Source organism: Equus asinus, chromosome 4 (assembly GCF_041296235.1).
Source record: "Equus asinus isolate D_3611 breed Donkey chromosome 4, EquAss-T2T_v2, whole genome shotgun sequence".
In the NCBI taxonomy this organism is placed as follows: domain Eukaryota; kingdom Metazoa; phylum Chordata; class Mammalia; order Perissodactyla; family Equidae; genus Equus; species Equus asinus.
Window position 1 is genome coordinate 25,595,261 of NC_091793.1, and position 27,311 is coordinate 25,622,571.

At 51.1% G+C, this 27,311-nt stretch overlaps 1 protein-coding gene across 1 annotated transcript; it reads right to left on the reverse strand.

Annotated features, from left to right (window-relative positions):
- Positions 1-1,995: 1,995 nt before the first annotated feature.
- Positions 1,996-27,311, reverse strand: ISX (intestine specific homeobox). Its single transcript, XM_014832719.3, has 5 exons — positions 25,923-27,311; positions 8,525-8,676; positions 6,649-6,765; positions 5,901-6,007; positions 1,996-5,783 (listed from the first exon to the last, which is right to left on the reverse strand). The coding sequence occupies exons 1-5, from the start codon at positions 26,113-26,115 to the stop codon at positions 5,480-5,482; spliced, it is 873 nt and encodes a 290-aa protein (XP_014688205.3). The 5' UTR covers positions 26,116-27,311; the 3' UTR covers positions 1,996-5,479.

Sequence of the window (27,311 nt, forward strand, 5' to 3'; positions counted from 1 at the left end):
ACACGATGGGGTGGGAGCAAGCTCAGGCTCTCTGAATAAACTCTGATCAGGAGTTTATTCTGTACCATGAAAGTCTGAAGGAAAGCCTGGAGACCCGTGCTGGAATAGGGCAGGTCTGACCAGGGCCCCGGGAGGGGAGAACCAGGGAGGAGCAGACGACCTGCCACTCGTGTCTCCATCTTCTTGGGGTTTGTTATCTTTTAATTAGTGATTCTCCTCCTCTGTGTAAAAGAAAAATAATTTGTTTATTTGGTTGCTCTTGGCTCCCAGCCTGGGTTTTAGAGAAAGCATGGAAAGGAGGGCAGGTTGTGGCTCTGGATGCAAGAGGCCTGAGGTCAAGCCCCAGCTCTGTGCTTTCTGACCTGTCACCCCAGCAAGTCACTGCCACTCTGCCTGCATGGCAGACACAATCGTTTGGATTACCAGACGTGCATTCCCCACCTCCTCCTCCATTGCCAGCCTCCGCTAAAGATGCTTGGAAAACCTAAATTCTTGCTTTCTCATCTTTCCTTACATCTAGGTGTGGCTTTGTGACAAGTCTTAGATAAAGAGTCTTAAGTAGAAGTCTACTGGAGGTTCTGGGAGAGCTTTGTTTTTGCGTGATAGTAAAGACAGATGTCACTGACACTGCCTTCTTCGCTTCTTCCTAAGTTGAATGCAGATGTGATGGCTGGGGCTGAAGCAACCACTGTGTGGCCAAGGTCAAGGTCAAGAGAATCGTGCTGGCTCCACCTCTAGGTTTCTTAGTATGTGACAAACTTAAACCTATATTTGTGTAAGCTGCTGTAGGTTTGGTCTTCTATTTCTTGCAGCTGAAAGCATTCCTATGTGGTCTAAATAGGTAACACTTTGAGTTCTGGAGTGAACGCCGGTTGTTTGTCAACCCAGAATCCATTTCCCTTTCTTCTGGTACCAGCATCCTAATTTTTCCAGGGGATTCCCCTGTAACTTCACTCTCAATCCATGTGGTTTTGGCAGACCTGAATTTACCTCTGGCTGCACACTGGGGTGCTCTGTAACCCAGCCGTAGGATGTTGTACCCCCACCCCAGCCCTGGGGATGGATGGATCGAGGGATGGCATGTGCCTCAGGGATGGCTGATGGCACTCAGGCCCAGCGCTTTGCGATAAGCCTTGGAAAGAGAGAGTCTCTTTCCCTCGGCGTGAAGTTGGCGAGATGGGAAGCTGAGTCTGGCTGATGCAGACGAAGGCAGAGTGGAGAGATGGGAACGAGGCCTGGAGACGTAACTGAGCTTTACATCCTGCCCCACCCCCGCCCCAGACTTTTTCAGTTACTGGAGCTGCCTCTTCCATCGCAGGAGCCCAGACTTGGTGATCAGGTGGGGCCAGGTAGACCGAAATAAAAGCTCTGAGCACGGAGCCGGGGCTCCAACCTTGTCAAAGGGAATCCAGTATTTTGAGGGGTTCTGCGGATGGTCCACTTATGAACAGGAGGCTAGAACCCAGGCCTCTGGCGCCTCATCCTTGGATCTCCCGTAATACCAGGTTCAGACATTTATTAGAAGATTTCACTCAAGCCGCTGCCACTGCTTACATGTGGATCAGCCCTCTTCCTAGACAGCAAGGCAGCGACTCACCTTCTTGCCTAACTGCTATAAGGGGTGTTTTCCACCTGACCGTCTTCTGCATTTATTCCCCTGGAGATTTCTTTAACAATCCATCCTACCTCTAACAACCCTTGGCCAGGCAGCTTCTCTTCTCTGATTCTGGACCCACCTGCTTTGTGTGTTGTTTTCCCTGTGAATGGACCTGATCTCCTTTGCTTGGAGACCCACAGCTCTCTGTCCCCTTCTCCTTGTCCCCTGCGTCTGCCCCCACTGCCCCTGGAGAAAGCTTTCCAGCCCTCCCTTCTCCCTCCTGTGCTTTCCAGCAGTGGCTTGTTGGGTGACCCGCCTCCCCACAGGGGACCCCTTCAGCACCACAGGAGGCAGGAAAACATTTTCTTTGCTAGCAAAATTGCAAAGCACAAGAGAAGTGAGAGAAAACATTCATTGTTATTTATTAACATCTTAATTTATAAAATTATATAGTTGTGGCAGAAAATTCAAACACTGCAGGGCAGCAAGAAAAACAAACATTTCTCTCCATTCATCTCCATACCACCCGCCCGCTCTCTGGAAGGAATTGCTGTTGGGTTTTTTGTGTATCTGTCTAAGAACTTCCTGGGAAAATACAGACATGTGTGTGCAGGTGTGTATTGTGCACACCCACGTGTACCAAATACTGAGTGCCTGCTATGTGCCAGGCCCTGTTTTGGTTATTGGGAACATAGCTGTGTTTGAATCAGATAAGACCCTGACTTCATGGAGCTTTTGTTCCAGTGCTGGGCGATAGACAATAAATAAATAAATGTACAATATGTCAGGTGTTGATGAACGCCATGAAAAGAATAAAATGGGGTATGGGGCTGGGGAGTGACAGAATATGGATGTGCATGGTGACTTAGATAGGATGGTCGGTGAGGGACGGCTCTAGGGTACCATGTGAGTGGCGACCAGGAGGAAGTGAGGGAGCAACCCGGGCGAATAGCTAGAGAAGGATGTGTCAGGCAGAGTGACAGTCAGTGCAAAAGCCCTGGGGCAGGATTGTGCTTGGCACCTTGGAGCTGCCGCTGGGAGGAGGCCAGCATGGCTGGGGCAGGGCACCCTGGGGGAAGCAGTAGGAGCCCCCGGACCTTCTATGTTGGTCCTCCGTGGGGAAGACTTACACTTTATTTCAAGTGAGACAGAAAAGAACTTGAGAGTTTTGAGATTCATGGTCTGACTCACATTCACCCAGGATCTCTCTGGCTGTCGAGTGAAGAATAGAGCCCGGATGGGGAGCGGTGGACCCAGGGAGACGGCGGGGAGATGATCGTGGCTGGCAACAAGGAGGTGGCATTTAACGCTGGACTTGCCACTCCATTAGGAAAGAAAGTCCTCAAGAGCACTCTGAGGAATCCAGTCTGAGCAACTAGAAGAAAGGCGCTGCCATCTGCTGAGAAGGGAGTCTGAGGCAGGAGGAGGCAGGTCCGGGTGGACAGAAGAGTTTGCTTTTAGACGTGTTAAGCTTGAGATGCCTATTGGACGTTCAAGTGGAGGTGTCGAGAGAATTCAAGAAAGAGACGTGGATGAGATACACTTTCGAGAGTCATGGCAGATTATAACCACGGCCACGCACTCTGCAGCTCTTCTCGTCAAGAGGAGTCTATCTTCCCACAATCTGGGCTGGCCTCCACCAACTGTCAAATCTTCCTTTGACCAATAGAAAGTAGCAGGAGTGACGAGTGAACTCTGAGTCGAGGGCTCAGGAGCCTTGTACCTTCTGCTTTTGTGCTCTTGGAAATCCTGTGACCATAGGAGGAAGCCTAGCGAGAGACACGTGGCCCAATCACCCTGTCGCCCCAGCTAACAGCCTGCCAAACCCAGACCTGGGAGTGAGCCCATCCTAGATAGCCCAGTGGCCATCAACTGACCAGCTGACCACAGACACACGTGCAGGTCCAGCTGGGATCAGCCAAGTTGGCCCAGATCAGATGACGAACCCAGTCAAGCCAGAGACGTGAGCCAAAGAAATCCTTGTTTCAAGCAACTAAGTTTGGGAGTGATTTGTTATGGAGCAAAAGCTAACTTATGCAGAAACCGTCAGCATATAGATAAAGTCTTTGTATACGAAGATATCTTATCCCTTTCTTACTCAAATGAGACCATACTACTGTTCTGTAACTTGCTTTTTCCCTTTAAAGACTTGTCCAGTGACAATTTCCCATCAGGTATGTTTCAATCACTCTCATTATTTCTAACAGCTGGGTGAATATGCTATAATCAGCTCAACTGTGTCCTAATCAGGTGGTTTCCAGTTTTTGCTGTCACCGAGTCTCGATGAACGTTTTCGTATACCCTATTTACATACATGTGTATTTATCAGATAAATTCTTGCAAATAGAATTACTGGGTCAAAAAGATTTGCATTCAGAATATTAATAATTGTCAAATTATCTTCTAAAATGATTTGCTAACTCATCCGTCCTTATATATGAGAGTGAGTACTTCATCAACCCCTCGCCAACACTTCGAAATATTTGCCAATCTGAAAGGTAAAAGAACGTATTTTATTACTGTTTTATTTACTTTTTAGATCATGGAGGGGATTGAGAAGGGTTTCATATGTTTAGTATCCGTCTGTATGCTTTTCCTGTAAATCTCTTATTTCTGCTCTTTGCTCACCGTCTATGGCTTGTTCCGCCTTTTAAGAAGAAGCCTTTGAACTATTAAAGGTCAACGGATATTAAAGAAATGTTACTGTATCTCTAAACGCTTTCCAGGTAACTCGAGGGTCCCAGAGATACAGACGCAGACGGGCGTTCAGCAGCCGGCCCCGCGTGAGCAGGAGCGACTTACCCCAGGGCTGGGATCCAAGGCAGCCACTTTCCTGGTGGCCTCTGGGATCAACAGCATCGCCCCACAGCGGGCCCAGCCCTCACACCTTGCACAGCCCTCTTGCTTCCTTTCAGAGCCTCCTGGTCACTTTGTGAGGCAGGCCAGGTGGGCGGCAACACCTCCATTTTACAGATGTGAAAACTGAGGTGCCCACAGGGTCTGCGGTTTGCCCGAGGTCTCGCTGCAAGGAAACAGCAGAGTCACACGAAACCCTGGGCTTTCCAGGACAGAGTGAGAGGCTGGCCTTCTCCCTGGGCCCCTTGCACAAGTCCTGGGAAGATAAACTCTGAAAAGAGCTTACTGTCTTACTTTTCATTCAGATCAGAAATGACAACATCTCTCCCTAATCCAGCAAAATAACCAAAGCGCCAAATTCTGTTTAAATTAAAACACATTTTTTCCCTATATTCCTCTCCCACTTTAGATCGTTCATGTCAAAGCCACACAGCGTGTTTTAGACTTGGGCCAACGGCAAGGTCATTGGGTGAATGTTCTCTTTGCAGGGGAAGGTCAGCACTGTCCCTTTGACCCGCCTGGGCTGAGCTCCGTTGCCCACCCAGTTGTTCATCTCGAGATCCAGTTCCATTTATGGAGCAATCAGTAGGTGCTCAATAAGTGCGCCATGAACAAATGGACAAACAGCCCTCCTTGGTCCCCTCTGTCCCTCTGTTCTCACCATGGTCCACTTCACCACAGTCAGGGCCAGAAGGGCCCTCAAAAGTCATCTTGTCCAACTGCCTCGTGTTCCAGAGGAAGTCCAGAGGGGGCGAGTGACCAGCTGGAGGTCACACAGCAAGTTAGAGGAAGCACGTGTATAAGAGGACAACCTCCTTGTTCCAGAGCTTGTTCTGAGATCTCACACAGCCTCTGTCATCTGAGCCGGAGGGCAACGTTGGCCAGGAGAGACGGGAGCTCCCTAGTTGGTCACCTTGCTGCTGAGTCTGATGCCACCTTCCAAGGGGCATGCTCAGGGTGGCTTTGGGGGCTGTGGGCCATCTTTGGATGGTGAGATTGATTCCCCCTGAGGCCTGGGGCACCTTGTCACCACCTTCCTTCACCTGGGGAGGAGAGCAGCTCCGTTGCGCAGAGGATATCCGTCTGGTCCCTATGTTGAAGTGGCACAGATGCTGCCCCACTTGGGGTGTGGCGGTGGAAGGAATCGGAGTACCAGGATGCAGGTCTGTTGGATGAGTGGGCTCGCGAGAGGATGGGGGTCCCATGGGTGGTGTGGCAGGAGGGTGACCCGGGCAGGGAACCAGGCAGAGGCCAGCTGACCTTGAGCGGGAGGATAACACCCCACGGGAGGAGCCAGCGTGGGCAGCGCAGGGGGCGGCAGCAGGGGGCCCTGTCACGAGGAGAGGTCAGGAGAGAGAAGTGAGCCCTAGGCTTATCCGCGGCAGTCCCGCAGCTTCCCAACCCCTCCCCATGACTTGGGCAGCTCTGGGTGGGCAGGGGGACCTACCTGGGTAGAAGCGCGTGCCTTGGGGGCCAAGAAACTCGGTCTTCACCCCGGCATTTACAGCAATTGTTTGATATGCAAAAGTCATTTTGCTTCTCCAAGCCCAGTTTCTGCATTGGCAAAAAGGGATGAATGAAAAATCCTGCCTCACAGCATCGCTGTGGGTACCCATCAACCTCTAACCACAGGACTCTCTATTTTGTGTACCGCTCTCTCCCCAGAGTTTAGCATCCGATACATGCTCCAAATCCTTGTTGACTCAGCAGACAGCTAACTCTCAGGGAGCACTTCCAAGGTGCCAAGTTTCCTTCACCTCTCAGTCATTTCATCCTCATCAAAACTGTCACTGTCCTCTGAGGGGCACAGTGAGTCTTCCAGGCAGCCCTGCTGCTTACCTGGGCAGTCTGACTCCAGAGTGGACGTGCTCCACCTCCGTGCCCTGCCCTTTACTCCGTGACCCTGTTCCAGGAACCGTGAAACTCGGCACAAGCAATACAAGCCAGTCCCTGGAGGAGGGAGAGGCACTGTGATTGTCACTCAGCAGGTGAGGACACAGGGACAGAGAGAGAGAGTGACTTGTCCCAGGTCCCATAGACCTCCAGAGCTTCCTTGTCAATGCTCTTTCTAAAACAATTCCCCTTGCACGTTTTACGTAGACAGAGCCCCGGAGATGTTTCCTCACATCTGGGCCTGGGTGGGTTGTTCCCAAACAATGGCTCCCCCAGCCCAGTTGGATCCCCCAGCCACTCACAGCCACATCCAGATTTGTGACCGGGGCCATGTTGGCCTCACTCAGCTTCTGTGGAACCCCCAGGCTGCTGATCTTCTCCTGCTTCCGCCACTTGGCTCGCTGGTTCTGGAACCAGATCTGGGATGAGGACGAGAGAGGATGGAGATAAGCAAAAGGCTTTTCTTCTCCATCTAGTACCACCCCCAAATGCAGAAAAGTGGCACCTTTGAAGGGACCTGCCCTTCACAGTCCAGCAAGCTCCACGACATCCTTGATTTCTCTGACTTTGGAGGTGAGCCTTCCAAGAGGGGGCCAGGGATCACAACCTTCAGTACCTATAGGGCCGGCGCTTATGTGTGGTGAAGCAGCGGGCTGCCACAGAATTGGGAGTGGTGGGGTCTGTGGTGTACAGAGCCTAAAGCGGCCAGCTTCTCAGCTTCCGCCAACAGTCACCACTGGAAATGTGAGCCCAGCATGGCAGGCTCATCCAATTTCCAAGGCAGAAATCTTGATTTTTATGTGACAGCTCTGAGTTTTCTGTGCAGACCAAATAAAACTACCCTGGGCTGTTTCCTGCTGGCAGACCACCAGTTTGCAACCCCTGTGGGCCCCTTGGCATCTATAGGTTGAACATTGACGCTTCCTGTGTTCCTGAGCGCCCTGATCGGCCCCGAGCAGTGGCCACTTGTACCAGCTCATTGTGCGGAGGCAGCCGCTGAATTCTGGGCTTTACAGCAGACGGAAGTGGCACCCACTTGGCCGGTGACTGATTCCAAACGGGAAGAAGAAGGGGAGAAGTCAAAGACAGGGGTGGTCCTTAGCCAGAGGAAAAGGAGGTGGAGATGAAATCAAGAGTGGGTTGTTGACCTGGGCCCTGGCTCAGATTTTGAATTCGAATGAGTCCATCACATTTGCTAAAACAAACAAACAGAAACATGAAGAGTGACTTAGAAAATTGTTCTAGAGAGAGTCCAACAGTGCAGCTGGTGGATTTGGATCTGCCAGAGTGATATTTGCAAAATCGGGGATGTGCAAAGACGGTGTATGTCTGGTGATTGATGAAAGGCCGCTACGTTTCTAACCACAGATGAAGCGAGAGAGACCCCAGAGTGAAGACATTACAGATACAGATTAGGCAGCGGGTGCTTAAACCAGGTCTCTGACCGTGGATCCCGGTCCTTTCCACAGCTCCGTGCTGCCTCAAAGGGATACCCATGTGGTCTAGACCAGGGATTGGCCAACAGGGTCTGTGGGCTAAATCTGGCCTTCCATCTGTTTTTGCCTGACCCATGAGCTATGAATGGTTTTCACATTTTTAAACGGTTGGGGAAAAAAAAATCAAAAGAAGAATAATATTTTGTGACACATGCAAATTAAACAAAATTCAAATTTTAGTGTTCATCAATAGAGTTTTGCTGGAACACCGCCATGCTCGTTTGTTTACACATTGTAAACCACGGCTGCTTTTATGCTCCAACGGCAGAGTTGAATAGTTGCGACACTGACCGTATGGTTCCACAAAGCCTAACGTAATTACCATCTGGCCCCTTACAGAAAGCTTGTCGACTCCTGGTCTAGATTGTCAAGACCTATTTTGTGAATGAGGCTGCATGGTGAACGATGTTCTGGAACTGTAGCTAGATGAACAAGAAGCGAGTAGAAGCAGATATCAATGGCCATCACTGATGCCCCTTCCCTCCGTTTCCTCCCCCCGAGGAGAGAAACCATTTTGTAACTGTGGGGACCTCATTTCCCGGAACATAATATTTGGTGAACACGGCTGTACTTACGGGATAAAGCCAACGTAAAATTTCAGGTGGGGCAACCCGGAGGATCCATGATGTCTCACCATGGCCCCAAGTGCATTAGCGGGGGCTGAGAGTCGGGGCGGCTGTACCTGCACACGAGCTTCTGGGAGGTTGATCCTGGCTGCCAGCTGGTTGCGGATGTGGACGTCTGGGTAGTGGGTGAAGTGGAAGATCTTCTCCAGCTCCTGCAGCTGCTCTGTGGTGAAGGTGGTTCGGACTCTCCGCTTGCTCTTCCTCTCCCCTGGATGGAAGAGGGTCCAAGCTACGTTAGTGGCCTTGGTGTTGGTGCCTCGGTTACACTTTGGGATGCATTGTTGTGCCCTTTCAACCCCTGCTGCCGCCACCGAGTCTTGGCCACCGGCTCCTTGTGCTTGGATTTTGCACTATTCTTTTTCCTAGAAACTCTGCCCCGAGGCTGACCCCCTCCCATCCATCCTGGACAGTGAGGCCAGGATAACCTTCTAGAAACTCCTCTGATTGTCCTTTCTGCTGCTTAGATACCTTCAAGGATTCCCTCTTGTCTGCAATAGGGAACGGTGAACTATGGCTTGCCGGCCAAATCCGGCCCACGGATTGCTTTTGTAAATAAAGTTTTATCGGAACACAGCCCCGCCCATTGGTTTAGGGACCGTCTATGGCTGCTTTTGCGCTATAATGGCAGAGTTGGGTAGTTGCAACAGAGACTGTGTGGCCCACAAGGCCTAAAATTATTTACCCTTTACAGAAAAAGTTTGCCAACCCTGGTCTTCAAAGTAAAGACAGAACTCCACAGCGGTGTGCCCTTTACAATCTGTTTCCGGCCCATCTGTCTGGCCTCATGTCCACTCAGGGGCGGCTACATTATTTGCGGGGCCCAGTGCAAAATGAAAATGTGGGGCTCCTTGTTCAAAAAACAGGAAAAAGCCTTTTCTTTTATCCCACAGTCTCTCTCTCAGGGCATTTTCTATGTGCTATTTAAGGTTGTGTTCCCTCAGGCACAGGGAGACTAACAGGGTGAGTGTAGACCCTCTCAGGGACCCAGGGCCCACCCTTTGACTTTGTGCCAGGGTGCATGTGCCTGACCTCAACCCTCCTTGCATCTGCATCCAGGCCCCCAGCCCCCCAACCAACCCCTCACAGGATGGAGGAGGCAGCGGTCCTTAGGTAGGGGTGGGGAAACAGGTGGCCGACAGCCCATCCCAGGGAAACAGGGGGGTGGTGAGTTGGGCATTGAGCGCAAGTTGAGGTTTCAGGCCCCTGGTGCCTGCTCCATGGGTTCATTGGACTTCGTTTACAAAACACAGATTCAAACATAAAATTATTAAGAATTTCAAGATGGTGACCGTAAGCATTAAACCCCAAGCACTGGCCCTCCTTCTGAGCATGCGGCCCCATGCAACTGCACTGGGCACACCCCCACTGTGAAGCCAGCCCTGCCTCCATTACTCTGTCAGCCCACCCACCTTGCTTCTTTCAGGTTGGTCTACTTCCTGTCTCCACACTCCCCATACGCGCCTATCTCTGGTTTTGCTCAGGGTCTCTTCCTCCTGTCCGTGATTTCAATCAATGTCTCTATTTTCTTTTTTTAAGCTTCAGTGCGTGGCTGTGCATCCTAGTTGTTAGTTTAGTTCTCTATGTGAGCTGTCACCACAGCATGACAACTGACAGATGGGTGGTGTGGTTCCATGATGGGAAAACGAACCCGGGCTGTGGTGAGAGCGCTGAATCTTAACCACTAGGCCACTGGGGCTGGCTCACAGTTTCTGTGATTTTTACTGGTTCTTCAACATCTAAATTCACTCTTATAATCTCCAAAATTTTTTCCCAGTCTTTCTAGCTCTGGGTGATCTTTCTTACTGTAGAACGGCTTCATCACACTTGCTAGCAATATCATTCATTCATCTTCACACTTATTAAGCGTACGCATCCTGCCAGGCACTGTACTAGGCAGTGGGGCTGCAGAGCCAATGGAGACATGGTCTCCGTCTGGAAGTACCTCCTCATCTTGTGAGGTGGGGGATGCAGACAGGCTCGTGCGTGACTTAGAATACACGGTGGTCGCTGCTCTAACTGAATGAGGTGGGCACTTACTGATTTATTTGCCCAGCACCACCTCTTTTTTTGGGGCCAACACCCCTCCTTTTGGAAACCATGCTTCCCACATACCCACCAAGTAGTTATAATGGGAACTGGATTGGTCCAAGGAGATGAGGAGGTTCCAGATTTGAACTGAACCTACTGGGGCCCCTCTCTGGAATTTTTTTTGCACTGGAAGTAGGAAAGAGAATCAAATTCCTTTAGCGGTGGGAGGTGAGCCTTAGGCCACCAGCCACCATCTCTCCTGTCATTCTGGTGAAGTTGTTTATAGGGAGAAGGTATAGGGCTGACCATAGAATACGATTTGGATGGAAGTTTCCAGGGCATATTGATGGATTAGATCTTGGGCTAGAGAAAGAGAGAAATCAGGAACAACACTAAAGTTTTGGTGTGAGCAATAGCATGGGTGGTGTAGCCATTTAATGAGTTGGGAGGAACTGGGAGAGGAAAAGGTGTGTGTGTGTGTGTGCGCGCGCATGTGTGATGGGGAATCAAGTATTCGATTTGGATATCTTAAGTCTGAGATGCCTATTGGCTGTTCAAAAGAAGGTATGTTGAATAGGCAGATTATATATAAGCTTGGCATTCAAAGGGGAGCTCAGGACTGAGCCTCAGATTTGGGAATCGTCACCATATACTTGGCCTTTGCTGTCGTGGGAACGGGTGAGATCACTTAGGCAGGCAGTGTACGTGGAGAATGGCGGAGGCTCTGGGAGTGAGCCTGGGGCCCCTCCACCATGTAGAGGTTCAGTGAGGGAGCCAAGAGAAGCCAAAGAAGGAGACCAAGGACAGCTGTCTGAGGTAGGAGGAAAGTGAGGACGGTGCGGTGACATGAACAGAAGAGAAAGAAGGCTCAGCTGTGTTGATGCTGTGAGTAATTAGTTATGATGGGGACAGAAACGTGGCCATTGAAACTGGTCATACTGAGGAGCCTCACCACAGTGGTTCCCACGGAATGGAGACAGTGAGGGCTCACCTGACAGTGGGTAGAGGAGAGAAGGGGAGTTGGAGTAGAGGAGGCAGCAACTATAGACAACTCTTCAAGAAGTTTCTCTGGGCATGTGGAGAAAGCATTGCAGGTGATGGCTGGAGAGGGAATGTATGATCCAGGGGGTTGAAAAACCATGAACCTTATAACATCATGCAAACTCCCCAGTAAACTGTCTCCAGCAAGTCTCTGTCTCAGCCTGTTTTCTTGGGAACCTGACCTAAGATGGAGGAGCTCAGATACATGTAATGCCATAGAAACTGTGAGAGAAGAGAGGTTTGGAAAGAAAGGAGTGGCCATAGAATTAAAAATAAGAGAGGGAGAAGAGGAAGAAAAGCAAGAAAAGATCAATGTGTTCATTGAACACCCATTATGTGCCAGGTGCCATTACCTTGGCTCCTATGTATGTATGTATGTATGTATGTATTTTTAGCTTGCATTGTTTCAAGATGGATTTGAGGCATGTGGTCCTGAATTCGGTATTTCAGAGGTCATTGAGGACCACAGGAAGACCACTTGGGTCGAATTATGATGGCAGAAGCCAAGTAAAGAGGAATCAGGTATATGTTATCCCCAGACACACCCAATACAGCATCTGATACTTAGTAGGGACTTGAACAAATATATGTTGAATTAAATTGGATTGAGGTGTGAACATTTGCAATGAAGTGGGGGCAGTAAGAGAAGATCTTATATTTGTATCTTGAGAAGTTGCTAGAAGGGGTAGGGGAGGTTGGGGAGAAGCTCTAGAGTGCAGCCTGGAGCATGTCCAAAGACTGAGGAGGAGAAACTGAGGAGGCAAGAGAGAGGGCTCTGGTGGCTGCTCGATGGAGCAAGACTGTGGACAGGCTGGTCAGAAGTGCTCACTATATATATAATTGAATTTTGGGGGACAGGAGAGCAGGAGGTCAGGTCCTCAGCAAAGAATGGGGGAGGTGGGAGGGAAAGGATTTGGAAAGCGGCACTGGAGAAGGGCTAGGCAAGCGAAGAGAGTCAGGAGGATCACCCATTTGCTATGGGGAGATTCAACTAACCTTGCCCGTACCTCCTGACTGGGGCCCAGGGACTGTAGATATTGGAGGAAGGACCACACTGGCTGGTGATGGGTTTGTTTCCCTGACCGTGGATTTCTGAGGACAGGGTTACAGTTCTAGTGTTACTTGGAACAAAGTCCTTGTGATGTAGTTTTAGGGATTGTAGGAAAGAAACAACCCCCTCCCCAAATCACCTTCACTCTTGGGGCCAGTAGAATTCCTTTCATCCTAGTTGATCACAGGGCTCCTGATTTCTTTCTCATTCTTATAAGAAAAATCTGCTTTAAGAAAAATTCCTGTCCCAGGATCACTCACTCATGTTGGGAGGACTCAAACCCTTCCAGGGAAGCTCGTGCTTGCCTGCTGTTTTTTTTTCTCTCTCTCTCTCTCTCCTGTGAGCTCCTGGAGGACAGGGACTGTATCTTAGACTAGCTGAGTAACTGGCACCTAGTGGGAGCTTAATAATTATTTGTTGTAAATGAATAAATGTGAAACTCAGGCTCCACTCTCAATCCCATTGGGCAGATAAGACACCTTCACAATAAACAAGGCTGGAGATTTGTCTGGAATTGTGAATGCTGTCTGATGTCACAGCTCAGATGGGCTGATGGAGAGGGCTGAAGCTCCTCTAGGGAGGGGTGAGGACCTAACTCCCCCAAGGGCTCCTTACTCCACTCAGCTCAGTCTTTTTTCCCCAAGTAAGAGGTAAAACCACCACAAGCTATGAATTGGAGGAGACACCGAGTGAAAATGAGATTTCATTTGTGATGGTTTAACAATGGAAGAGTTCAACTAACTTTGTGTGTTTTTTTGTCCTTATTATCCATCCTGCAATCATTGGATAGTAGAAAACCCACTGAGCTGGACATCAGAAGACCTGAGCTCTGTTCCTGCCTCTACTCTACAGCTTGGACAGCATTGTATTTACTCTTTGGGCCTCAGTCTCCCCATCTGGAGAATGGAGGAGGAAAGAGAGGTTGAATGATCAAGTGGCGAAGGCCCAACCCACTTGGACGTTCTGTAATTCTCTTTCTCTTCAGGTGGGGGCTGAATGACTTAGACCACCTTGCCTTGGGCTTGCCTGGGGGACCAACTGGCTTGGTGAAAGGGAGGGGGCCAGAGAGGAGAGATTCCCCCTGAGGATAAGTCTGCTGGCTGAAGGAACTGTCTTCATCTCTGGGATTAACCAGGCCCAATGCCTCTGTTGTAGAGACGGCCTTTCCTAGTCTGCTTTCCTCTCACCCCTCCTACCACACCTCATGTTTGTTGTTAATCCATTTTTTGTCCCTTTAGAGTACTTTTACTCATTTTTCTGACTCTTGGAAGATTCCTGGGAGTCACAGACAGCGAAACTTCAAACATCGTTCCCCACTAGAGGAAGCTCTTGCATTGTGAACCACCCATGGTAGGAGACTCTGATCTCTTTCTCCTTCTCCATCTCCCTTTCTCTCCCTGAGTCCACCCTACTTTTTAATTTTATTTTTTTAAAGAGATATTTATTCTATGTTTAGAGCTGGTGGTGTATTTAAGGGGTAGAGCTGAACCCAATCACAACTGACACAGAGAGAAATGGCCCATGTTACTGCCTCGCCAAGATCTTACTGAATGTCTTCTCTGTTCTCAGTATCTGATAGGCACTGAGGGCCTGTCTGCAGGAGAACACAAATGAGCAAGCCGTGCTGACAGTGTTTCATTCATTCATTCACCAGGGCAGCATTCTAGATGATAGTATATCTAGATGATACAGTGAAATTCTATAGGTAACTGCAAAAAAAATGCACAGAATGGAAGATTCTAGGTTGGTGGCTGAGATGTCAAGGACAGTGTGGAGCTGGGGTGCTTCTGAGAATATAGAATCATGGGTGGAGGATACTGAGCAGAGAATGTAGAGTGTAGAACCAGAATAGAGGAAAGACAGCAACACAGAGAACAGAGGACTGGAAACAGAATGCAGATTATAACAAAAGAAGACGCCTCCTCCTTTTTTCCCAGAAGGAAACTTAGGTGAACAAGGGTTTATGACTAAGTGTAGGCTCCTGAATATGAGAATGATTTCAAAGCTTCCATTTCTGTAACTAAGAGAGCAGCTATTAAGATATGTATGACTGTTCTCTATTTCCAGCAGGACCGGAAGGGCATAATTTGGAGGTGGGGTGCAGAAGGAAAGCATCTAAGCCCACTCTCATAATAACGTGCCTGCTGACTTCATGGAGAGGGGGCTGTGAGCAAATTATGGGCCAGTTAGAAAAATGTCTATTCTCATTAGCTTTGAGCTATACATTCTCAGGATAAACGTCCTTGAGAGATGATGATGACGGTGTGTGTGTGTGCGTGTGTGTGTGTCCAAGAAGCTGTAGTGACATCTCCAGGAATAAAGAGGGGCGCCTAAAATTCACACTGGTGGGGAGGTGGAGGCTGAGCCCCAAATGGACCAGCCTACAGGACTCAGAGTGCTGAAGACTCTCCCCCGAGACCAACCGTGGGTTCTTGGAGTGTTAATGGTCAACACTGACTGTCCCCATACAGCCCATCTTGGGGTGTTACTCTAGACTGAATGACCACAAATTGGAGAATATAAAAAGGAGTGTTAGGAAGGAGGGGCCTAGAGCTGAGATCACCCTCAGTGACTGGGGCTCCCGACGAGACCCAACTGGAAGAGTTGACAGGTAGACTAGAACCTGGAGTCAGGGAGGCAAGCTTGGCATCTGAGGCCGGACTTAAGTTTAACTCCTTAGATCTGCACTGCTCAATATGGGAGCCACTATCTACATGTGGCTCTTTAAAGAAAAGAAAATAAAAAATTCAGCTCCTGAGTCACACTAGCCATAGCTCAAGAACCACGTGTGCTAGTGGCTACTCCACGAGACAGCACGGATGCAGAGCACCTCCAGCATCAGAGAAAGCTCTATTGGACGGTGCTACCTTAGAGCCTTTCCCATTGGATTCTTGAAAAAGTCATATTTTGGGTCTAACCTTAGGTTTCTCCTTGTGTTGCGATTTCCTCTAATTGCCACATATCTCTAAGAAGGAAAGTATCTGTCAGTCACAGAGAACAATTTTGATGGCACTGGGGAACCTGGAAGTATGGGGCCCTGCTGGAGAAGGAGGGTGTCTGGTGGAGAGGATGGTGCCCAGGAGCTGTGGGTGGTGGCTCAGAGCAGAGCGGAGCTGCCCATGGTGCACAGGGCAGGGCGGGATGGCCAAGAGCAGTGTCTGAGGGGTTGGCTCAGGAAAGGAGAAGGTCCTCGCTTCTGTTTCTCCACCATATGCAGGAGGAGACTTTGCTAGGAGTGGGTGGAGGGGCCAGCAGGGCTGACGTTTGGGTAACAGACCACAGTGGGTGATAAGAGAACAGCATAAAGGGATGTGGAACCGAGAAGCAGGAAGAATACAGAACTTAGCCTGTAGAATTTTGAAAGCAGAAGGGACCTCATTAAACAAGAAGCTGGAAATGCCAGCTCATTATGGAGCTCTCCGTGCACGGGATGTGATTCTAAATCATCGGGAAGGGCTGAGATGTCCCGGGTCCCTGCTCAGAGAGGATGATGGGGGTGTCGGGCTCCATTTTCCAAACCCTGGAAGGAACACTGGATTGGGAATGAGAAAATCCTTGAGTTCCAGTCCTGGTCCACCATCTCCTTACTAGCTTCTTGGCAGACATGCCGAGAAGTGGGTGGCCAGAGTGCAGCCCACTCACTGTGGCTAGCCGAGGGCACTGGGAGTGGACACGGCTAGGGGCGTGGGGAGAGGGCAGAGGAGGGTAGCGGCGAACTGCCACCCCTTTCGAGTTGCTCCTCTCCCGTTATTAATAGTGCGAGCTGTGAATCACATTTCAGTGGATCTTCAAAGGGAGCGAGTCAGCAGAACTTAATTAAACCTGAGCCCTTTAGCACATCGATCATAAGAAATACACAGTTTACACAGGTGATTAGGCCGCCTAATTATAAACCGATGTTTCTCTGCGCTCGGCTCCCTCCCCTGATGGCTCCTTCTCTGCGGTCTGCTAATTGGCCCTGGTTGCTCAGCTAAAGGCCCTGGGGGCTTTGCACTGGGCAGTGTGTCTGGAAATGGGCCTGGTCCTTGTCTTCCCAAGGCAGTGGCTTCAGCCTGGAGGAGATCCAGGGTACCCTTTGGGGCCCTCCTGCAGGCTGAGGACACCTCCTGGTCATGATGGGTGGGGTGCAGGGCAGTAGTCTCCTGGGGTAGACTTCTCCTCTCCAGTCTGGTCATGGACTTGCTACAGGCTCCTGGTGCCCAGAGCCTACAAAGCGAGGAGCTCCTTGGCATGGCCCTCAAGGCTCTTCACATTCTCCCTTTCCAGCATCATCCGCCTTCTCCCCAATCCTCATTTCCATTATTTCAGTCCCATCTGATCACTTCTAGATTCCCCCAGTTGGCCACACCCTTTTATCCTACAGGTGTTTGTCCTCACTTCTCCCTAGTCTGCAATGCCTGTCCTTTGTCTAAGAACTCTTACTCATCCCTCAAAGCTCAAATCAATCAAATGTTTCCTTCCCACCGAGGTGTGTTGTGGATCTCTGGGTAGAAACACAGCAGATTTAAAAAAAAATAAATTTAAGTAAAGAGTGCTAACTTTCAGCTTGCAGTAAACCAGTCTCCATGTTTGTAAAAAAAAAAAATCTAGGGGCTGGCCCAGTGGCATAGCCATTGAGTTCATGTACTCTGCTTTGGCGGTCTGGGGTTCTCGGGTTTGGATCCTGGGCGCGGACCTAGCACCGCTCATCAAGCCATGCTGTGGCAGCGTCTCACATCAAATCGAGGGAGATTAGCACAGAGGCTAGCTCAGCAACAATCTTCCTCAAGCAAAAAAAGAAAGATTGGCAACAGATGTTAGCTCAGGGCCAATCTTCCTCACACACACACACACACACACACACAAAACGTGGCTATTACTGGATAGTGAGAGGGTAGAGTTATAGTTACATTTTCTTTTGCCTTCTTTTTGTTTATCTGCGTTTTCTACAATAAACGTGGATGATGTGTAAATAAATAACAACAAAGAGAAGGCAGCTAGCGTGGAAAGAGATGAGAATAAAAAAAATCACTAAAAGAAAGAATTGAGAGAAGACCATTGAAAAGCTCAACGGCAAAGGATTTGCTGCCCTGCTTCCCGGGGATGGCCAGGCTGGGGCTCCCTCCCTCTGTCTCTCTCAGCGGTGGGAGGATTGTCATTTTCCCCAAGAGGTGGAAACGCGTGTTCATGTCCCTGTGATGTGGATGGCCTCGCTTACATGATAGGTTTTACAAGAGGACCTCAGCATCTGTTCTCCAATACGTCCATCCACACACCCCCCCTCGCACTTTTCATTTGTATAAATCTTTTTTTAGTAGCAGTTGTATAGTTTATTTAAGGGAAATTGTGCAGGAGACCCTACAGAGCAAACGGGAGTAAAGCTTCTTGATGGACATGTGTGTGTGTGTGTGTGTGTGTGTGTTGGGATCAGGGTGCGGCTTGCTCAACCCCCTTCATCAAGGGCAGCGCTGATCAGGCGTCTCGGGGAAGCCTGAAATTCTCCAAACGTGGGTGTAAAAAATGCTGATGACCATGAATAAAGGCCAAAGTTCTTGGCTTGACCGAAGTCAACCCCACTTCTCTCATCTTCCGGGACGCGGCTCCATGATTCTTAGACTCCGGCCACACTGAATTCCTTTGTTTCTCAAAAGGACCATTCATTCCTTTTTATTCCTCTGGGCCATTGCACATGCTTCTCCCTGCCTGATGTGCCCTCTCCCCTTTGCCTGACCGTCATCTCAGTGTCACCTCCTCTCTGAGGCCTTCCTGGAGGGCCTCAGCTGCAGTCCATTCTTCCCTCCTCTGTGTTCTCAAAGCACTTTGTCAGGTTCCTATGTTTGTTTGTGTCATGACAACGTGACTCTCATGACAGTGAGCTTAGGAAAAGAGAGAGAGTGGGGATGGGCACTGAGGACATGGTGGTGACAGCCACGTTGTGCCTTCATAGTACCATCTTGTTTCAACACTTGTAACTTTTTCTTGCTGGAAGTTGCATGTGTGTGTGTGCGCTCCCCACTCACCCCTATTTCTCTCCCTTCTATACTTGCGACCATGCAGGGGGAACAGTCAGACAACACAAGCTGTGAAGCCGGAGGACGTTTCGTGGTGTGACACAGGAAACGTCACAGAACTTGTTTCTGTCCAATGGGGGAATCTGTCTGTAGTTACTCTTCCTGCCGAGAACGGAGGAGGAAGTTAACTGTTCTCTCTGTGAAAATACATACAGCAGGCCAGCCCAAGTGGCAGGTGTGCAGAGAGCCCAGATCAGAGGCATCCAAAGCCACAGGGCCCCATAAAGAGAGGGCAGAGCCATATCTGGCCGAAAAATGATTAACAACTGCCACCTTACAAGTAGAATCTGGAGGAGTAAACCTCTTTAGCACACACCACTGATTAAAAAAATAAAGAAACATTGAGAGTTCCATATGTGGGGACTGAAAATGACATACGAAGAGTTACAAGGGCTCTGAAATGAGAACCATCATGCCAGCATGGAACAGTGTGAACAAGAAGGGGATCAGCAAGAAGAAGACTCCAGACCAAACACACAGTTCCCTCAGCCTCCCCCTCTGGCCTCAGTTGACTGGTTTGGGTGGACTGGTTTGGAGGGTCCCAGTGGATCTCTCCTCTGGGACTTCTGGACTTGGGACTTTAGAGGGCCTGAGGGAAGTCACTGGAGGCTGATGTAACTCTTGGAGCTTTTGGGAGCCATTTGGAGAATGACGACTGGAGCGAGAAAGAGTTGAGCCAGCACGCAGAGAGAAAGCAACTGAAGAGACTGGATGGCGTTATTGGTTTTGGCTCTCATTGTGATCCTGCCCTCCCCACTGCTTAGTGTGGGAAACTCTCTCTTAATTTTCTCCAAGGCAACACATTTCCTTTTCTATTTTAGCTAACCTAAGATAATTTTTGTTGATTGGAACACTCGAGTCCTCATTAATACTGTTCATTGCATCTTTTCCTGCCTAAAACCCTAAAAGGATTCTTCATTCTTCTTGGGATACAGAGCAAAAATAAAAATGCCTACCATGGGCTATACGGCCCAGCATGGGTTGGCCTCTTTCTAGCTCTCAGACCCCATCTTGCACCCTTGAATATCTCGTCCCACTAGGTCCCACTGAGTCCTTGTCCTTGGGGTCCCCTCTGTGTGGAATGCCTTCCCCTTTCATTCTGCTCAGCCTGCAGATCGCAGCTCCACCAGGACCCGCTCTGGGAAGCTTGCGCTGGCCTCCCCGACAGGTCAAACCGCCCTCGGAGCAGGCCCTTGGAATACCACGGCACCCTCTCCCCACACTGTCACAGTTGTAGTTATGCTTTCATTTCTGATTATTGGATGGCTGTTTGTCTCCCCTGCTAGACTCTAAGCCAGATAAGAGCAGGGCACCCTCCCTGCTCCCATCTCAGGCCCTGTGGTGGCTGCAAGATAGGTTTGCAAGCTCTTTGACAATCCTCCCTGAATTCTTTTCTCCTTTAATTTGGGCCCAACTGAGTGACTCCCTTCCAAGAAATGGAATGCAGTGGAAGCACGGCTGTGAAGTGTCTTAAGCTGGGTCACGAGAGGATGCAGCTTCCACTGGGCTCTCTCCCTCTTGGAGGGCTCGCTCTGAGAGAAGCCACCACCATTTTGCGAGGACACTCAAGCTGCACGTGGTGAGCCCTGCCTGGGAGACACCGAGGCCTCCTCCAACAGCTGGCGCCAACTCAAGCAATGGGGCTGAGCCGCTGTGGAAACAGATGCTCTATTCCAGTCCAGCCTCTGGGTGACTGCGGCCCCGAACAACACCTTTCCTGCAATCTCAGGAGGGACCCTGAGCCATAACACCCACTTAAGTCAGTCCCCAAGTCCTGACCCACAGAAAGCGAGTAAGATAGTGAATGTTAATGGTGATTTTAAGCCACTAAGTTCTGGGATTTGCCGTGCAGCAATGGCCATGCCTGCCACTCAGTAGAGATTCAGTGGCTCTTTGTGACATGTCTGGTTGAAAAACACAACAGATAAATCAAATTCAAATAATAGCCAATGCTGTAAGTCTCTTCTGTCCACTAGATTTCTCCCAGCTCTCAGAGTCTGGGGTCCTGTGACGGCCGTCACATTGTCAATGCCTTGCTTGTCTCCCTTAGACCTTTCTGTGCTCCAGATCCACTTCCTACCGTCAGGATATGTGTTTCTGGGCCGAAAAGCCCAGATAGTTCTGAGGAGCGTATTTGCTCCTTTTCCCAGAGGATTTGAGCTTCATTTCCCGCAGTGGTCACTGGCTTATCACACGTCCTTGTTTGCCACCTTCTCTTCTCTGTTTTATTCCACTACTTTACGCCCCTGTTCCTTGCAGGTCCCCAATAAACTACTTGTGCTCAAATCCTTTCCTTCAGGTCAGCTTTTTGGGGCAACTCACACAAATACCATCCTTTTTTTGCAGGTGGGGGTCAAGCTTTGTACTTCCTTGTGCTCCCACGGGGCATGAGACTGAGCCAGGTTCTCAACTCCAGCACCAGCCTCCAGGTGCCCCCAAGCCCTGTAGGAGTGTCCCCATGGCCACATTAGGTTGTGGCTCTGGTGGTGGGGACTGAGAGAGGAGGCTTATACTGGGGGAGTGCAAGTTTTTAGCTCTGTGTCCTTCTGCCCTGCTCCTGTCTGCTCTCGTGGGAGCCCCTGGGTCTACCTGTCTGAGAACCAGAGCCATTAATCATGAGGCGACAGGACACACCACAGACCTTGGCACAGCCCCGTGCTGGGCTTCCTCTCCCAGCGCCCAGAGCAGCACTGAGCTGCTGCCTGGGGTTCCAGGCGGTGCGGGGGAGGAGGCAGAGGGCAGGGGGAAGGAGGGCGAGGAGGAGGACGAGGAGGAGAGGAGAAGGACAAGGAGGAGGGAGGAGAAAGAGGAAAATGAGGGCAGAGAAGTGAGGGAAGGTGCAGTGGGTTCACTTGTGTTCCCCCCACAAAAGATTTGTCCAAGTCTGCACCCCTGGTACCTGTGAATGTGACCTTAGTTGGAAATAGTATTTTTGTAGATACAATTAAGGATCTTGCAATGCGATCCTCCTGGATTTATAGTGGGCCCTACATCCAAAGACTAGTGTCCTTGTGAGAGAAAGGTGAGGGAGATTTGACACGGACCCCGAGGGGAAGGCCAGGTGACGACGGATGGTAGAGGGATGCGTCAATAGGCCAAAGACAGACGGCCAAGGATTGCGGGCAGCCGCCAGGAGCTGGGAGAGAGCAGAGAACAGATGTCCCCTCCGAGACTCCAGAAGGAACCTACCCCGCCAACACCTTGGTTTCGGGCTTCTGGCCTCCAAAACCGTGAGAATAGATTTCTCTTGTTTTAAGCTACTCAGTTTGCGGTAATTTGTAACAACAGGCACAGGAAGCTAATACAGAGGGAAAGGAAGGGGGAAAGGAAGGGGGAAAGGAGAAAGAAGGCGGAGGAGGAGCAGGGGCTCCTAAAGGGGAGGTTTGGAGTCACTTAAAGGGCCGGAAAGATGGGAAGTCAGAGAGCAGCTCCATGTGCCTGGAGGGGCAGGGAGGGTGTGATGAGAGACAACCTGGGCCAGTCTGTGCAGGACATTGGCTGTCACACCAGTAAATTAGGGATTGATAAACTATAGCCTGAGGCCCAGTCCAGCCCTCTGCCTGCTTTTATAAATAAAGTTTTATTGGAACATAAACACACCCGTCTACTTTTCAGCCGTGATGGCAGAGTTGAGTCATTGCAACAGACACCATCTGGCCATCAAAGCTTAAAATTACTATGTGGCCCTTTGCAGAAAAGCTCTGCTGACCACTGCTACAGCACACTTCTCAAATCCCGAGACTTCCACGGTGCCCCTGGCCCCTCCACCAGGCAAGATGGGCGGAAGTCAGCACTGCCCCAAGGTGGTGTCACCAGGACTCTCATTGTTGCTGACCCCACCCTGTGCCAGGTGGGTGGTCACTACATCTGGTTCTATTCACCTCTCTAGTCCTGACTTGGCCCAGAGTAAGCACTCAGCAATTATTCATTGAGTGACCCAGCGGCTCATGAACAGACCAGGGAATATATCTGGGTTCTCCACAGGCTGGAAGACCCATACCAGTTTACCCATTGGGGTGGTCTCTTCCTTGTCCATCTTCCTCTCCCCTTCCCCCCCGGGTGTCACCATTTCCCTGCAGAGGGTCATTAGTGGGACAGGTGCAGAGATGACTCTTCCCAGGGTCTGAGCCTCCAGGCCAAAGCATCTTCCTCCTGATTGGGGCTCCCTTGACTTTGGAGGGTGCCCGAGCTTCGGGGGGTTTACTCTCTCAGGACGAGTGAGCAGGTGGCTGGGCTTAGCATCCCTTCAAGCTGGGAGACCCTCTTGGATTTTCCCATTGGCTTGAGACCGGGAAGTTCTAAGCCATAGATTATGAGAGGCCTGGGGAGGGTGGGAAGATGTGGGGACGGGGGACTTTGGTCCCTGCCAGGAGAAACGAGGGAGGCAGAGCCCTGGCCTTCGGCCTGGATAACTGGTCTGACCCTGGCTCTTGCACGTATTGGTCCTGCGGCTTGGAACAAGCCGCCCTGCCTCCCTGGGCCTCAGCCTCACTTCCAAGAGTGGTCCTTAGATCGCCTACATTAGAATCATCTGGGAGAGCTTGTAGACTCTTGGGCCTCACCCTGGACCTAGAGTCAGAGTCTTGGGTGCTGGTCTGGAATGCTGCATTTCACAGCTCCTGGAGGTCCCTGGGAGGGAGAGGTAGTGCTTGCCAGTTGGCCTCCGTGAGCCACTCCATGAAGCCCTTTAAGTGTTCCCTGGAGACAAAGAGGAATTTATTCCTCTGTAGTGATTACTGGGGCAGGAGAGGGCCCTGGACACACGGTTTCTGGTCCTGTTGCCCGTTCCCCCAGGGGGCCTGCGTGCCGGGAGGAGGGCAGGACAGGGAGATGGAGGGGCATTAGCCGCAGCAGCAAGCCCTGGGGGATGGGGCTCCTGTGAGGACAGGAGAGGCGGAGGCCTGTGAGAGGGTTTGCCCTCTGGCTCGCCCCTCCCAGCCCCCCGCCCCTGCCCTCCTGGCGTGGAGACCCCCTCTGCAGAGAGGAAGCTTCAGCCGTGGAAAATGACCACGGGTGAAACTGCCAAGGCTTTTCAGCAAGCAGTCTGTTGCGGAATTAGTCATGGCGTACCAGAGCTGGGAGGGGCCTCAGGAATGTTCTAGCTCTGCTCTTTCATGTTCCAGATGCGGAAACAGAGGCCCAGAAAGGGGAGTGTCTCGCCTGACGTCCTCCTGCGAATTGGTGCCGGACTACAGCTTAGAGGCCAGGCTTCTGGAATCCCGGCTCTCGGCCCTCCTTGCCCAGGGTCTCACAGACTCCAGCTCATTTGCAGATTCTGCAAGTTACCTTTGTACTTTCCGCCACATTGGCATCCCTTCTGTATCATTATCCGCTTAGCATTTTCCCAGATAGACTTTTTTGTTTTGCTTAAACAAATAAATTTATTTTGAAAGCAAACCTCACATCATAACCATAAGTGGATTACCAGTATCATGTGTCATAAACAGGTCAGTGTAGAAATAATTACAGAACCATCGACATAAGTCATCTTTGTCTGCGTACCCCTTAAACTCATCTTGAAAACTACCAGTGGGACCCTCACTGGGCTTTCGGAAATGCTGAAGTCTGGCAGTGTGGGAGATGTATGGATTTAAGCCACATTCAGGAATAATCTAGAGGGGATGGTCTCAGGCCACCAGGGTTCAGTCCTAGTGCTAACCTCTCACTAGCTTTTGCAGGTGACTTATCTTCTCTTCTTGGTTTAATCATCTCTGAGGTGGGGCTCACAATTGTGGCAGTTCAACGAGAGAATGGCCGTGAGGGTGCCGTGAGAGCCACAGGGCACTGTCTGACGTTATGACTGCTATTTTGCCTACTGGGGGGTCTGCTCTGGGTCCCGCTGGATAGCTGACATGGAACATGCCAGCATCTTCAGTGGGGGACTGGAATGAGTGGCCTCCTTGTTGCCATCAGCTATTGTCAGGCTAGGGGAAGGGAAGCTGTTCTGGGAGGCGAGAGTGAACCTGTTCTCTCTCTCTTCTCTCTTTTTATTCTCTCTCTCTCTCCTCCAGAGAGGACGGTCATGGGTTTTATGTAGCTGCAGCAAGGGGCACTCAGGTTAGATCCCCAGAATTGCTTCTGTGAATGCTCATTCAATTCCCTGCAAGTTATTGATGAACTTCTGAAGATTGAGCTGCTTTCCTACTGATAGGCTCAGCTACAGGGAAACTCACCGGCACCCTGGGGATGGGATCTGTAGCCTCCAGGGGTCTTCCCCTTGTCTGCAGCTCAGCACCACCCCACATCTCCCTCTTGGAAGACTAGACTGAGGGGAGCGGGTGGCGCTCTGTGTACAGTAGAGAGGACATCACGGGCTCACCCGAGCTTCCTTCCCAGCCTTTCCTTGGATTAAAGGGGCAGAAAGGAGGTGAGAACTGGGAACCTCCTGTGAAATACTCCAGGCTCATCGACTACCAGACTCCAGTGGACCCTTGAGACATCACCATCTCTGTTTCCTCCCCCCTCAGCCCAAGTGGTTCACTGGGGATGAAACTGAGGCCAGAGTGGAAAGGGACTTTCCTGGGGTCACACAGCAGGCTGGGGTAAAACTGATCCCGACATTGTGGATTCCTGACTCATAGCAGGGTGCTTGTGTCCACCTCAATGCCCTTACTTGAGCTGGTTCTCAAGGAGGGGTCTGAGATCTACCTGGTCATTGCTATTTGGGGACATGCCCTGGAGTGGGCCACTGGCCTGGGTTGAGGGACACCCTGGATCAGCGTGGGCTGATCCTGGGCAAAGCTTCAGCCATTACAAGCTGTGCAGGATGAACTCTGCTCATGAAGGAGAAGAACGTGCTAGACTGAGCAGGGGTTTGGGGGCAGCCATTGCCACGTCCTGACTCAGCTCTTCTGCTTACTAGCTGTGTAGTTTGGGGGCGTCACCTACCTCTTCTCTTCCATGGATGAGTTTCCTCATCTGTCAAGTTGTGATAACCATGCTTTTCTACTGAAGTTAAAGAGGAGACACACACAGCCTGCAGGACGATGCCTGCCACACTGTAAACGCTGGGTCAATAGACGGTAACAAGCATTCTCAGTGGCGGCCTGGTTACGGGAACGAACCCTGGGTGCCTGCATTCTGCACCTGCCTGAGGCTTGGTGTCCGCATCTGGCCCTCGGTCTGGGCTAGACAGAGAGGTCTTTAGGCCGAAAGCTCAGTGCCTGACTTCTCTGAATTTTGGAGTCCTGTCTTCTGTTGATACGAAACAGCTTTCTTTCTGCCTGAGCCTAGCTGGGTCTTGGAACCCAGGGAATGGATAAGAAATGACCAGAAGCCACTTACCCTGGGGCTGGTCCTCTGGGGCCCTCTCCAGCCTGGAGCCCGCAGCTCCTGCTTGCCTGGTGCCCCCTCCACCTGCCCCTTCCGGCCCGACCACATGGCTCCTCTCATCAGGCCTCTTTAAGATCTCCTCGATGGAGAAGGACAGGCCCAGCTTCTTCGGGGCTTCACAGCACCCCAAGTTCTTCCTCTCCATAACCCCACAGAGAGCAGGGCCGGCTTGGGCACACTCTGGGCAGCTGTGAGGAGAGGCAGAGCGGGGCTTTGCGTGTGCCCAGGGTGTTGTCGAAGGAGGGTGCGTACTTCCTCTCTGAATCTCCTGGAATCAAGAGGGCAGGCAGACGTGGAGAATGAGGAGCCTCATGTCGGATTATCCAAGCACGACTCCATCTCTGCAGGGACTTCCATGGGCCACCTCAAAAGACCCCTGGCATCAAGGAGGCAGGTCCCGTCGGAGGAGCTGGAATGGGCTGTACCCTGTGCCCGTGGGCTCAGAGCCCTTGCCGGCTCAGTGTCAAGGGGGTCACCATTGCCAAATTGGGTTCAGTCTTACTATGAAGGGTCTTCTCCGGGGTGGTCACCTTCACAGCCCCCAGCCTAGGCTACAGGGGACACTGCCAGTGGGGAACAAAGCAAAGATCCGGAAGGAAGAGGGAGCCTGCCCCCAGAGGAGATCTGGAGCAGTCTGTCCACCTTTGCCCTTTCTCTGGGTCGTGGCCCTTTCCTGCTGGCTCAGGACAGGCCTCTGGAAGGCTGGAGTGCCTCCCTTGGGCCCCAGGTGGCCAACTCAGTCCAGGGCCACACCGCAGCTTGAGGGGTGTTCCCAGAAACCCTCCTGGACTCCTTTCACTTCTGCTGCTGGAAGACTCCAGAAGAGGCCTCCCGGAGCCCGTGTTTCTGCTGTCCTGCAGGTGGAGGCTCAGGGAGGGGCTCAGTGGGTCCCTGCCAGGCTCTCTCTCCGTGACGGGGCTGGGCTGAGTGCTGCTCTCTGAACCTCCCCAGGTGTCTCTGGTCTGGCCCCGACTTTCTTCAGTTCTCCTCTCCCTAACCTCACTTCACAAGTCTACCCACAGGCTCCTGGCCCAGGGTGGCTCCTCCTTCCTTTGGGGTCCTTTCTGCTTCTTTCCTACTTGCATGCCCTTACCTGCCTCCTGAGACAGCACTGAAGGGACCCTTTCTCTGTGTCCAGTAAACTGCCGGCTGGGAGCTGACAGGCATCGACCTGCCCCTGCCAGGCGTTCTGCTCCCAATTACTGTGTAACCAGGGAGGAGGGGGCAGGAACGGCTGATAAGGGAAGAAACTCTCCACCTCCTTAAGACCGAGCATATGCGTATCAGAGGAACGGGCAGGGGGCGGAGGGGAGCTGAAGGATGGGTATTGGGGCCCCCGGG

Coding starts and splice junctions, on each gene's coding strand:
- ISX (XM_014832719.3), bottom strand. CDS start 26,115: ATGGAGAGGAAGAACTTGGGGTGCTGTGAAGCCCCGAAGAAGCTGGGC. Junction 8,677..25,922: donor CCCAGAGGACCAGCCCCAGG/GTAAGTGGCTTC, acceptor TCTTCCATCCAG/GGGAGAGGAAGAGCAAGCGG. Junction 6,008..6,648: donor TCACAAATCTGGATGTGGCT/GTGAGTGGCTGG, acceptor TTGCCAATGCAG/AAACTGGGCTTGGAGAAGCA.